This window comes from Sinohyriopsis cumingii, chromosome 8 (genome assembly GCF_028554795.1).
Source record: "Sinohyriopsis cumingii isolate HCF-2022 chromosome 8, ASM2855479v2, whole genome shotgun sequence".
Classification (NCBI taxonomy): Eukaryota; Metazoa; Mollusca; class Bivalvia; order Unionida; family Unionidae; genus Sinohyriopsis; species Sinohyriopsis cumingii.
In genome coordinates, this window is record NC_142968.1 from 99613052 (window position 1) to 99625893 (window position 12842).

Sequence of the window (12842 nt, forward strand, 5' to 3'; positions counted from 1 at the left end):
AACCACGCTCGTAGATTTTTTAATTTTTTTTTTTGCAGTATCGCATCTCATTCTTTATCACCTTTCCACAGCCACCCACGTACCCCTTTTATTCTTTTCATGCAAAAACAACAAAATAGTTTGATGTGTTTTCGACCCTTATCAATAGGAATTTGCCAAGAAAAGAAATGTACCATTTATATGAATGCAATTTCTTCTGCTTTACATTTAGCTATGATTTTTCTCTACAAAATTTTCTATTGTTTTAAACAACAGCAAAGACCCTGTGTCAGCCATAAATAATACAGAAAATAATGCTAGATTTTAAAACGTGACATTAATGATACCTGCATTACGGCAAAAAGGGCCTTTGAATTTATTGTCACCAGTCTACCTTTATCTATCTATCTATCTATCTATATATATATATATATATATATATATATATATATATATATATATATATATATATATATATATATATATACACATACCTACCTAGCTACCTTACCTATCTATCTATCTATCTATCTATCTCTGTTTATCTATCTATCTATCTATCTATCTATCTATCTATCTATCTATCTATCTATCTATCTATCTATCTCTGTCTATCTGTCTATCTATCTATATATCTATCTATCTATCTATCTGGTACTTTTGAATGCATTATTGTTATGTCTTCCTCAATCTCCTCCTTCTCTTCTCATGATGGTAATGATGATGATGATTATTGCTATTGTTGTTATTGTTATTGTTTCTGCTGCTCGTTAGTCGTTTGTTATCATGATCACATCATCATCATCATCATCAGTAGTAGTAGAAGCTAACAAGTGCTTTAATACTTTCTACAGGATATAATGACGTCCCAGTAATTATGAACCTCCCACTGAGCAATCCCATGCACGTTATGGAGAACACACCAGTAGGAACTACCCTATATGTCGTACAGTTTCGGGACTTAAACCAGGACCAGACGTTGACCCTTTCCGTAAATGGCTACAATCCCTTATGGGTGCCTACCTATTACAGCGTCAACACAACAAGTATGTCCACCATAGAAACAGGGATAGATCAATTTTGTTTAAGACTGTTAGCTCATTTGCGTTTTTTTCCAGATAAAAAACAATACAATAACAATTAACATTATCAATCAGATATTCATACATATATACTAATTTAATTACTTCATAGCGGCTCAAATCAAGGTCAGAAATATTTGGGAAATTAATTCTCCCTCCAGAAAAAGAAAGAGGAAGCGACTTCTTCCTGTATAAAATGTTTGGGATGTATAAGTGTGTGGTGGATAAGTGAGAGAAGATATTTAAATTTAGTTCTCATTGGCACATGCACACAAACGATGTGTGTGTGTGTGTGTGTGTGTGTGTGTGTGTGTGTGTGTGTGTGTGTGTGTGTGCTTAACAAAAGTAAATTTTCTGAATAGTGAACAACACAATAAATCTCATTCAAAATAATCCCGCATTTTGAAACTTCAAGAAAAAAATGAAAATGCTGCACATTTTTCTTCCATATATATTATTCAATACAAGAGAGTCCTTTTGCCCACTAATTAAACTTACTAAATAACCATCATACATATTAAATGACCAAACGACAAAGAAACAAACTATAATAACCATCATACATATTAAATGACCAAACGACAAAGAAGCTTACTAAATAACCATTATACAAATTAAATGACCAAACGACAAAGAAACTTGCTAAATAACCATCATACATATTAAATGACCAAACGACAAAGAAAATAACTAAATAACCATCATACATATTAAATTACCAAACGAGAAAGAAGCTTGCTAAATAACAATCATACATATTAAATGACCAAACGACAAAGCAACTTACTAAATAACCATCATACATATTAAATGACCAAACGACAAAGAAACAAACTAAATAACCATCATACATATTAAAAGACCAAACGACAAAGAAGCTTACTAAATAATCATCATACAAATTAAATGACCAAACGACAATGCAACTTACTAAATAACCATCATACATATTAAATGACCAAACGACAAAGAAACTAACTAAATAACCATCATACATATTAAATGACCAAACGAGAAAGAAGCTTGCTAAATAACAATCATACATATTAAATGACCAAACGACAAAGCAACTTACTAAATAACCATCATACATATTAAATGACCAAACGACAAAGAAACTTACTAAATAACCATCATACATATTAAATGACCAAACGACAAAGAAGCATGCTAAATAACAATCATACATATTAAATGACCAAACGACAAAGCAACTTACTAAATGACCATCATACATATTAAATGACCAAACGACAAAGAAACTTACTAAATAACCATCATACATATTAAATGACCAAACGACAAAGAAGCTTGCTAAATAACCATCATACATATTAAATGACCAAACGACAAAGAAGCTTGCTAAATAACAATCATACATATCAAATGACCAAACGACAAAGAAACTTACTAAATAACCATCATACATATTAAATGACCAAACGACAAAGAAGCTTGCTAAATAACCATCATACATATTAAATGACCAAACGACAAAGAAGCTTGCTAAATAACAATCATACATATCAAATGACCAAACGACAAAGAAACTTACTAAATAACCATCATACATATTAAATGACCAAACGACAAAGAAACTTACTAAATAACCATCATACATATTAAATGAACAAACGACAAAGAAACTTACTAAATAACCATCATATATATTAAATGACCAAACGATAAAGAAACAAACTAAATAACTAACTATGCCCAGAAGGGTAGAAAGGGCTTTGAAACCAATGTAAGACCAACTATTGACATGCTGATTAAATTGACGTCCCGTATTCCTTAATGCCTACATCTGTATTACTGTTGTCAACAAAAATTATGTATATTTCAGCTGGTGTAATAACGCTCAGTGCTAACATAGACTACGACACGATCTCGTCGACGACCCTGAATATTATATTCAGGGTCAGTGATGGCTCCTCATACCAAGACTATACCTTTGCAACCGCAATCCAGAATGTGAACGAGGCGCCATCATTCGCGAGCTCCACTTATAGCATCAGCAGAAATGAGGGCGTGGTAAGACATTTGACTTTAATAAGGTGGTTTACTAGTGGTATGCCTCATCAGCCTATCACTTTGACATCCTCCCATTTCTTTCACGAGCAATACTTGGCAAAATTGAAAATTATAGTTGCCAACTATAACAAAGGAAGCATTAATTTGAGTTGGGTACTCTACTTACGAAAAAATATTTAAAAAAACACAGATTTTGGAGGGAAAACTTGTTGTTGAGGAAAGACCATAAGGAAATCTCATTCTAATGTATCTCCATTATCTGCATAGTGCATCATAAGGGATATGACTGGTTCCCTTTCTATAAATAGTGCATCATAATGGATATGACTGGTTCCCTTTCTGTACATAGTGCATCATAATGGATATGACTGGTTCCCTTTCTATACAGAGTTCATAATGAGATATTGAAATATATATCAGTGGGAGAAATAGTATGTCACAGTAAACAGCAATATGCATTTCTCGTACATTAAAATTATCTTGCTAAACTGGTATCATCAGATCTAATTGTTGGCTATACTGTTTGTTTTTATGTTTGCGTTTTTATATTATCGAAAACTGTTGGGGGTTCTTTTATAGGTTTTTATTTGGTTATGTTTTTGTATTCCTTCTCTTGTCTAACCTAATGACCCTAGAAACTTACTTCCATCTTTGGTGTATCGACAGAGTTAGCTGAAACGATTTTATTTTGCTTACCCCATTTAGAAATTTGTACTCTTTGCCTAATTCAAAGTAATACGCTATTCTGTCTCTGATGTACAAATGTTACTTCGTTAATTTATATTGATCTTCATTTATATTTAAACCGTGTTCGATACGTTGTTTGTATTCATCAACTGTATTTAATGGTGGCTGTTGAAGATTCTGGAAACCCCTCATTAGATAAAGAATCAGCATATGGTTCATCGATTTTTTCATCGTATTCGTCTTTATCGTAAAGCTCATAAAAATCGGCATTGTTAGCAGAATCAGTAAGTCCCATTACATCAGCATTTGCTATTTTACAATATGTATATAAAAAAAAACAGCTTGAATAAAAAGGTTTCCATAGAAGATAAAACAACAGTGACAGAAGCTTTACGAGTAATTTGCAAAAGCTAAGCAAAATGATATTAAGAAGGATCATACAAACATAAATTAAAAATTAGAATGGAATACGCCATGAAATAGCTGGAAAGAATATTAACAGAATTCTGAAAAACTCAAAGCAAAAAAATTAAAACAAGAGTAGAAAGCAAAAGGAGGATAGATACGTTTCTCACTGAAAGACCTCTATATGATATAAATGGGTGAAACAAAGTATATTACTTGACAGTTCATGCATGTGTTGCATTAAGAATTATTACATTTTCAATGCGTTCTTCGTTTTTAAACCTTCTGTAGGAGATAATTCACCTGAAGGACTATCAGTTAAAATAGTTGAACAGGCAAATAATTTCCAAAAATGCTACTAATGTTTGTGGCGTCTGTGTGTTTGTGTGTGATTTGGATTTTTAACGTAGCTTTAACAACTTTTTCGGTCGTATCGCTACGACGTCTGCAGTGTGGCAGTTTACAGTTACTTCTTGCACTGGGGCATCATGCCGCAGACATGTAGCATGATGTCCCACCCAGACACATTATCCTGACACCAGGCAGACTAGTCATAAATACTAACCTCTTAATGCTAAGCTCCTAGAGAAGAAGTAGTTAGTACCATTTTTATAAGTAATTTATATGACTCGGCCCAGGTTCGAACCCGCGACTTCCTGCATCCGAGGCGGACGCTCTAACCACTAGGCTAAAAGAGAGCGGTTGTGTTTTTGGCAAGCAAAACAAAGACTATGATGAACATTATCTTCCATACAACCTGGTATTAAAGAAAAGTACAAAGTTAAGTAATCCGATTTCTGTTTGCCAGCATACAATTGGTTACCTTATAGGGCAAGGGTTAATACAAATGAAAACAATGATGAAAATAAATAACTCGAGACAAAAATAACCACTAACTCACCTAAGGAGGATATATTTAAATGCTATTAACATAAATCAAAATATGTGAAGAGATTTCATGGTAGCAAGTTTGTGAGAAAAGGAAACAAAGTCGTGAAAACAGTAATAGGATCCGACAACCAGATAACAAGTATTTATAATTCCTAAGTCTACGCTATGTATTTCTTATATTTCACTGGGAGATAAAATATAAAGTTTTCCACCGTTGTATTCCATTTTAAGACTTACTTTACAACGCGCTCCCCCGTTATATTCCATTTTAAGACTTACTTTACAACGCGCTCCACCGTTATATTCCATTTTAAGACTTACTGAAAATGGCATTAAAATTACGTTGTAAAAGTTCAACGAAACCGAAATGATTTGATAAAAGAGATATAGTATTATGAAGGTTTTAGGAAACGTACAAAGAATGCTTTTTCTTTAAACAGGGTATAGGTTAGCAAATTGGAAGCTTCAAGTGATATGGGTATAGCGACCACTACTTGAGGAAAATTGCAGAAACAGCATTATTGTTTATTATCCTCTAGCTTTCGTGGGATTTGGTACGATATTGCTATGTTTTGTTGCTGTAGATTTCAAAGAAAAGCTTCTATATAAAAGGATGGTGAGATTTGTAACCTCTACCATAAATATGGATGATGATATTGACTGGCGGTTTAAGGAACTGATATCACCTATTTATTGAAACCTGCAAAAATCTGCAGAAAATTTGTTTTCCACACATCGGTGTATATTTTATACACTTACCGGTATTTCTCGCAGCTCTTAAGCTACATTGCGATAAAGGATTCTTTTGGTGGTATGTACGTTATACTTCCGGAGCAAATCCTATGTTTGGCGATTTGTAAATCCACATGGACTATTACAACCTTATGTCCTGTCCATTTTGAATTTCGCGCTAGATATGGCTGTTATCAAATACAGGTAAGTGTCTAAAGTGTATGCAGGTGTGTTCCGGAAAAAATCTGCATGCAGCATACAGAATGATACTCGTCTTCTACACGTCTGATATTTCCTTTAAGACATAGTTTGCAAACTCTTTGATCTTTTTACATTTTAGCATCTCTTCCTCTTCCAATCATTAAATCATTTTTAGAACATCTAAAAAATGCAGAAGTTTTTTTCTGAAACGGAAAGGTTGGTCTAATATTAAATGTTTCTCAGGTTCCGATAAAGACTTGCACTGACAATAATATTCTTTTTGTATACTCGCGTATCTTATACCAGATCTGTAATGAAGAATCCAAAATACGTTTTCTGAATTCTGTTAGAAAAGTGTTTGTCACTCATTTCTTACGCTAAGAATGCATTATCAAAACCCTGAAAAAATTAAAATCTTTGCAACTTTACTGGTCCCTGTTTTTCTGTCTACATTTCTATAAAATATAACATAGCATTGGAAAGGATATCTACTTGCCGGTATATGTAGAATGTTAGTTGAGTACTTTGTATATATGAACATATAAGTTTTACTCAAATGGTCCACATTCACCGATACTGACATAATTGTACACAGTAATTGGTACATTAATATATCTTTTATTAACTCTTTGCTGCTTTGCTCCTAGTTCTGGTGAATTTTGATAACCTCTCGCTTCTGAACCGAAACATTAGGTTACGTTAACAAAGACATAAAATGTTTCAAACATATCCTAATGTGACAGAAAATACTTATCATTATAAAAAGGAAAATATTTGCCTACAGAACTGTACAATTCTTAATGATAAAATGGCGAATTCTGTGAACGAAAACGAAACGTGCAGGAATGGAATTGCTTTATTTTGTGAGTACATAATAAGGGAGAGGATTATTGACGTGGCTGCTATTATGACTTTAACAAATGTCACACTTGTTTCACCAGGAGTTAGTTTAAAATGAGTCTTGAAACTGTAAACAATAGATAGAGAATCCGATTCTGAAAACCATTTCAATTCAGCAATAATTTAATAATGATTACTGTAGAAGGATTATCAAACATGTTTTATTCACGGGGATATAAAATGAACCATCAATTACTAAATCAATTAAATATTTATTTTAAGAAGAAAACAAACATGCGGAATTTAGTAGAATTTAGTGTTTCTCATTTTCACACTGATCATGGATGTATATGGTTGGATTTAAATAATCGATTGCACGGAATTATCCGTATATTATCTAATGATCAGCAATGAATACACGTGCAGATCAACAGAAAATAAAATGTATACGCTCACAAAATGTATATTTATTTTGACTGTATATGCACGGGTAAATATTCAAAATAATCAAGTAAATCTACATTTCTTACATTCAGTTTTACTAAAGATGAGTTCCTTAAGGTCAAAAATAGGTTTCTTGTATTATGTTTGGAATCATGAAGGTTGTGTTATATATGGTTTTGAAACAAGAACAATTTTAAAAGACAAGAAGCACAAGTCGCCAACAAAATAGTTCACTTGAAAAATATAATGATATGGCTAAAAGCAAATCAATGTTGCTGATTAAATAATTATGTTTCAGATGTAATGAAAAGGAATATTATCGCAGAATGGAACATCGACTTCGTGTCGTTTTGGTCTTATTGTTCTTTTGAATGATTTTTACTAACATTGTAATGATCAACTAAAAATCGTTTCCAGAGAAATTACCAATAATTAGTAGTATATATTTAGGAAGTCATAATATTAAATTACAGTTATATGTGCAAGACTTCATGTGATCGTTATCTTTTATGTTACACTTGGTGTTGCTGGTCAGAGGTTTTGTTTTTCTATAACTTATTCACTTAGCTCCTGTTGACAAATACGACAAATACTAGTGGAATTACAATACTTTTTAGTCTCACTGGTGATCATCATTTCTTGGTCTTGCTATTTCACAGATAATTTCTGCAATTGATTGCAAACTCTTCTACAGTTTATTCCAATCTTCTGTAAACTATAGGCTGAAACAATTCTCTTTATTAACATTTTAATGTTGATTTGATAAAGACAGAATCCCGATAATATTTAATATTTACTTTCTTGTATTTATTATCTGGTTCTCTTTACAGTTACTTTTTGGTTCCATGATATTTTCAAAATCTCAAAACAAAAGAACCTTTTTGTGATGTTATTGTTGTCACTTTAACGGCAAAACCTTTTCAGGTATAAAGTCTATTTTATTTTCTATCATAATGTCCAATCTTTTGTGTTCTTGTAGTAATAATTAAGACTCTTACACACATACCTTTTTTTCTCTTCCTGTCATTCTCACTGGATTTATAAGTCTATCTGCTGCTTCATATGCATTATTATGTACAATTGATTTGCATTGTTTATTGCTTTCCTCCAATATTATATGTTATGTATATTTATATATCTTGTACGTGACCTTGATCAAAAGTCAAGATAATGGTGTACATGACCAGTGACATTTATTTTGTAAGCAATGTAACATATATAATTTATCTCTATGAGTATAGATTAAACATTTAGATCCTTATTGATTGTAAACACGTTTATCTCGGTTTGAGTTTAAGATCAAGTCCTGATTATGACATTAGAAAGTTCCAGAAAGAAAATTCCACGTTAAGTTGACAGAGTATTTCCAGAAAATGGTTACGGAGACCTAAGTTAAGTGGAGAGGTATAACTCTTGAGAATGAGTTGATCAAGAAATTATCCCTTTAGCTGACACATTTACTGGTCAGGCTTTAGATGATTCCACCTTTGCTCCTGGTATGGATCAATAAAAAGATATTGATGACACTGATTCCATTTGTAATGCCCATTATTTTTATTCTAATCAGAGTAAACTATAATCACTCATTATCGAACAGAAACAATATCCTGACATCTTATGTTTGTTTCAAAGGGATATTAGCGAAACTAAAGCTACAGAAGTACCTGTTTGTTATTTTGTGAAAAATGGGGTCCTTGAGAGGAAATGGATACTACATGAGGTACCCGCTAGTGACAATTGGTCAGTTAACTATCGAGTTGTAGTTCCTAAGTCGTATAGACAGAAATGTCTTAGTCTGGCACATGCAAATTCCTTGGCTGGACATTTAGGGGTTCATAAGACTTACCATCAGATCTTGAAATGTTTACATTGGCCGAGAATTAAAAGAGATTTTGTAAACACAGTAGATCTTATTACACTTTTCAAATATTGTGAAAAACCAAACAGATGATACCGAAGGCTCGTCTGCAACATATTTCTGCATTTGACGAGCCATTCGGTAGAACAGTGATATACTGTGTCAGTCCCTTACCTAAGACCATGCCAGGCAACCAATACTTGTTGACACTAATGTATAACTTCCAAACAATTTCCAGACGCAATTCCTTTTAGAAATATTAAAACTAAAGCCATGGTGAAAGCTTTGATAAAGTTTTATTTACACAATTTGGGCTTCCAAATCAATATGATCAGGGCTCAAATTTTATGATTTGGAATTTTCCAGCCAGTTATACATGAATGACGCCTACAGAAATTTAAATCTCTGCCGATCACCATGAAAGAAGTCAAGGGGCTTTGGACAGATTTCATAAAAGGTTGAAAAATAGTATTCGGTCATACTGCTTTGACCCCGGAAAGGATTGGGCCGATGGTGATCTTTCACTGTTGTTTGAAATCAGTCTAAGAATCATTAGGATTCAGTCCTTTTGAACTAGTTTTGGACATACTGTCCGTGGACCATCGAAGTTATTAAAAGAGAAATTTCTTTCAACTAAATATACGAAAATGAATCTTCTTGACTATATTTCTGATTTCAAATATAAGTTGTCAAAAGCTTTTGAAGTAGTAAGAACTAATTTTCTCTCTGCTTATTCGAAATTGAAATTAAGGTATGACAAAAATACAAAGGAAAGGAGTTTTCAGCCTGGTGATAAAGTTCTGGCTCACTTGCCATACCTCAAAATCTTTAAATTATATCACTAACACTCCTGTGATGCGAAAACCAAAACAACTTTGCCATATAAATGTTTAAGAAGTATGTTGATATAGTCGTGTTAATCGCGCAGTCAGTTTAGTAGTTATACCTGCCCCACACAGTGAACCGCTCCGGTGGCTTAGTGGTCAGAGCGTCCGCCTTGGATGCGGTAGGTCTCGGTAGGTCTCTGGCAGGGCCGGCGCCAGACCCGGCCAGACTATCTGGCGCCCTAGGCAACGTTAGATTCTTGCGCCCCCCCCGCCCCCGGAAAATATCAATTTCAGAATTTATAAACAATAATTTTTTTAAAAAAATGCGCCTCCTGAAATCAGCGCCCTAGGCGGCTGCCATGTTTGCCTATATGGTAGCGCCGGCCATGGTCTCTGGTTCGAACCTCGGCCAAGTCATACCAAAGACTTATACAAATGGTACTAACAGCTGCCTCGCTTGGCGCTCAGCATTAAGATGTTGGTATTAGGACTGTCGTCCTGGTGTCAGGATAATGTGTATGGGTGGGACATCATTCTACATGTCTGCGGAATGATGCCCCGGTGCATCATTATAAACTGCCACACTGCACACATCGTAGCGGTATGACTGAAATGTTGTTAAATGTACATTAAAAATCCAAAACACCCACAACCACACAGTGAGGATTATAACGATGAAATTAAATCAGACTGTTGAGAATTTGGTGTAACCAATCTTCGAAAATCAGAAATAATTAAAAATCCGGACTAGAAAACAGTGAACTAAAACAGCTACTATTTGAAATTTAAAAACTTGTTTCCAGATGTTCCGACACAGACGAATAAAATCTACCATGACGTTGAAAATGTAGATTCCACACCAGTGAAATAGCATCCTTACTGGATGAACCATCTCCAACATGAATGCTTGAAAATAATTCAGTATTATCTGGAGAATGAATTCATCGAAGCAAGTAAAGGTTACTCTAGTTCACCATGTGTTCGTGTACCGAAACCATATAATGAATTTTGCATGTGCACCTATTATAGAAAGTGAACAGTATGACCCAAACAGATTCATTTCCATTGCCAAGAATCGATAACTGCTTTGACAAAATTGGAAATGCAAAACATGTAACTAAATTTGACCTTTGGAAAGGGATTCTAGCAAATTCCATTCACGGAAAGGGCAAATGAAAATTGTAAGTCCAGGTGGACTTTATCAATATAAAGTAATACCCTTCAGGGTGAAAGGTTCGTCTTCGACTTTCCGGCATTTAATGAACATGATTAAATCTGGTCTTGATAATTGTGACGCTTACATCGATGATGCCATCATTTACGATGATACCCGCAATGATCATTTGGAAATATTCCATGATGCAAATTTGAAAATTAATTTAATTAAAAGTGAGATTGGCCGTGTTTAAGGTACATGTCTAGGACATATTGTTGGACACAGACAAGCTAAACCTATAGAAGTTAAGGTCAAAGCAATCTCTGAATTCCTTGTTCATATCAGTAAAAAGCAACTGATGGGATTTTGGGATATGGCTGGATATTACGAGAAATTATTTTGCTGCAGTTGTTTCATAACTGCTGAACTTTTGACCTACAGTGTATTTGCTGTGTAAGAAAACCAAGTTTCATTGGTCTGATAAATATCAGGAGGCTTTTAATAAGTTAAAGGCCATACTTCATAGTGCACAAGTTCTTTTAGCTCCAAATTTCAGTCAATCGTTTAAAATGTATATTAATGCAAGTAATGTTGGGGTTGAAGGAGCATTGATTAAAAATGGTACAAATCATCCAGTGTGCTATTTTTCTAACAGTTAGACAAGCAGGAGAGCAATTGCTCCATAACAGATATGGAATGATTGGTTTTGATACTGTCTTTGCAACACTTTGAAGTGTATATTAGTTCGGCTCCTTCTCCAATTATTAACAAAATGAAGAAAACAATTTAGAGATTTCAAAAGTGGAGTTTGAAGTTGCAGGAATACCTACAATGACATCAGGTACATCAAGAAAACTGGTGATTTAATTTGAGATGCACTTTCACTTGTATAGAAATGTTATATTGCTTCGGGTATTTTTTGTGTTAATCATAAGACTTCACCATATGTAATGTTTAATCACATGTATATTTGACTAATAGTTAAAAGAAAACTTTATTGTATAAATCTTTCTTTTTCTGAATGAGTGGAGGTGTTATGTATCTTTTGTTTGTTGGCTTTTCTTAATAAGTATAAGTTAAGTACATCTGTAGTTTGTACCTGACCTCTGTTCAAAATCAAGTTAATGGTGTAACTGACAGTAACATTGATTTTGTAAACAACACTACAGCACTAAGATCATGGAACGTTCCAACTGCAAAAGAGCTCTTCGAGATTACTAACAAGCTAATGTCAAGGAACAAATGTACTCCACTTCCAACTACCTTCTCTCTAGTCGGCCTTCCGGACCTATTTGCAAATTTCTTCCGTGACAAAGCACAAACCATTAGGGATAAGCTTGACACAACAATTTCAATTGACTCGTCGTCACCATACAGTTGGGATACAGAATTTCAGGGGCAACCATTAGCAGTACTTGAACTTGTCTCAATCGATATAGTACGTACAATCGTTGTGAAGAGTGCACCAAAGTCAAATGAACTTGATCCAATTCCAACATCACTGCTGTCTGAGTGCTTAGATCCAGTATTGCCTTCACTAACTGATGTTATTAATACCTCTCTCTCAGCCGGGAAATTCCCATTATTTTTCACAACTGCCATTGTAAAGCCTCTGCTGAAGAAACCAACACTCGACCATAACGATTTAAAGAACTACCGCCCAGTTTCTAATCTCCCATTCATATCAAAAATCGTAGAAAAGGTTG

The 12842-nt window shown here is 33.9% G+C and overlaps 1 protein-coding gene across 1 annotated transcript in view; it reads left to right on the forward strand.

Annotated features, from left to right (window-relative positions):
- Positions 1-11836, forward strand: part of LOC149794228 (protocadherin-like wing polarity protein stan) — a 58171-nt gene extending 46335 nt beyond the window's left edge. Inside the window, exons 7-9 of the mRNA XM_089969092.1 lie at positions 834-1025; positions 2908-3095; positions 11792-11836. Of these exons, the coding sequence (XP_089825218.1) occupies positions 834-1025; positions 2908-3095; positions 11792-11836 (425 nt within the window). The remainder of the gene's footprint in view (positions 1-833; positions 1026-2907; positions 3096-11791) is intronic.
- The last annotated feature ends 1006 nt before the right edge of the window (positions 11837-12842 follow it).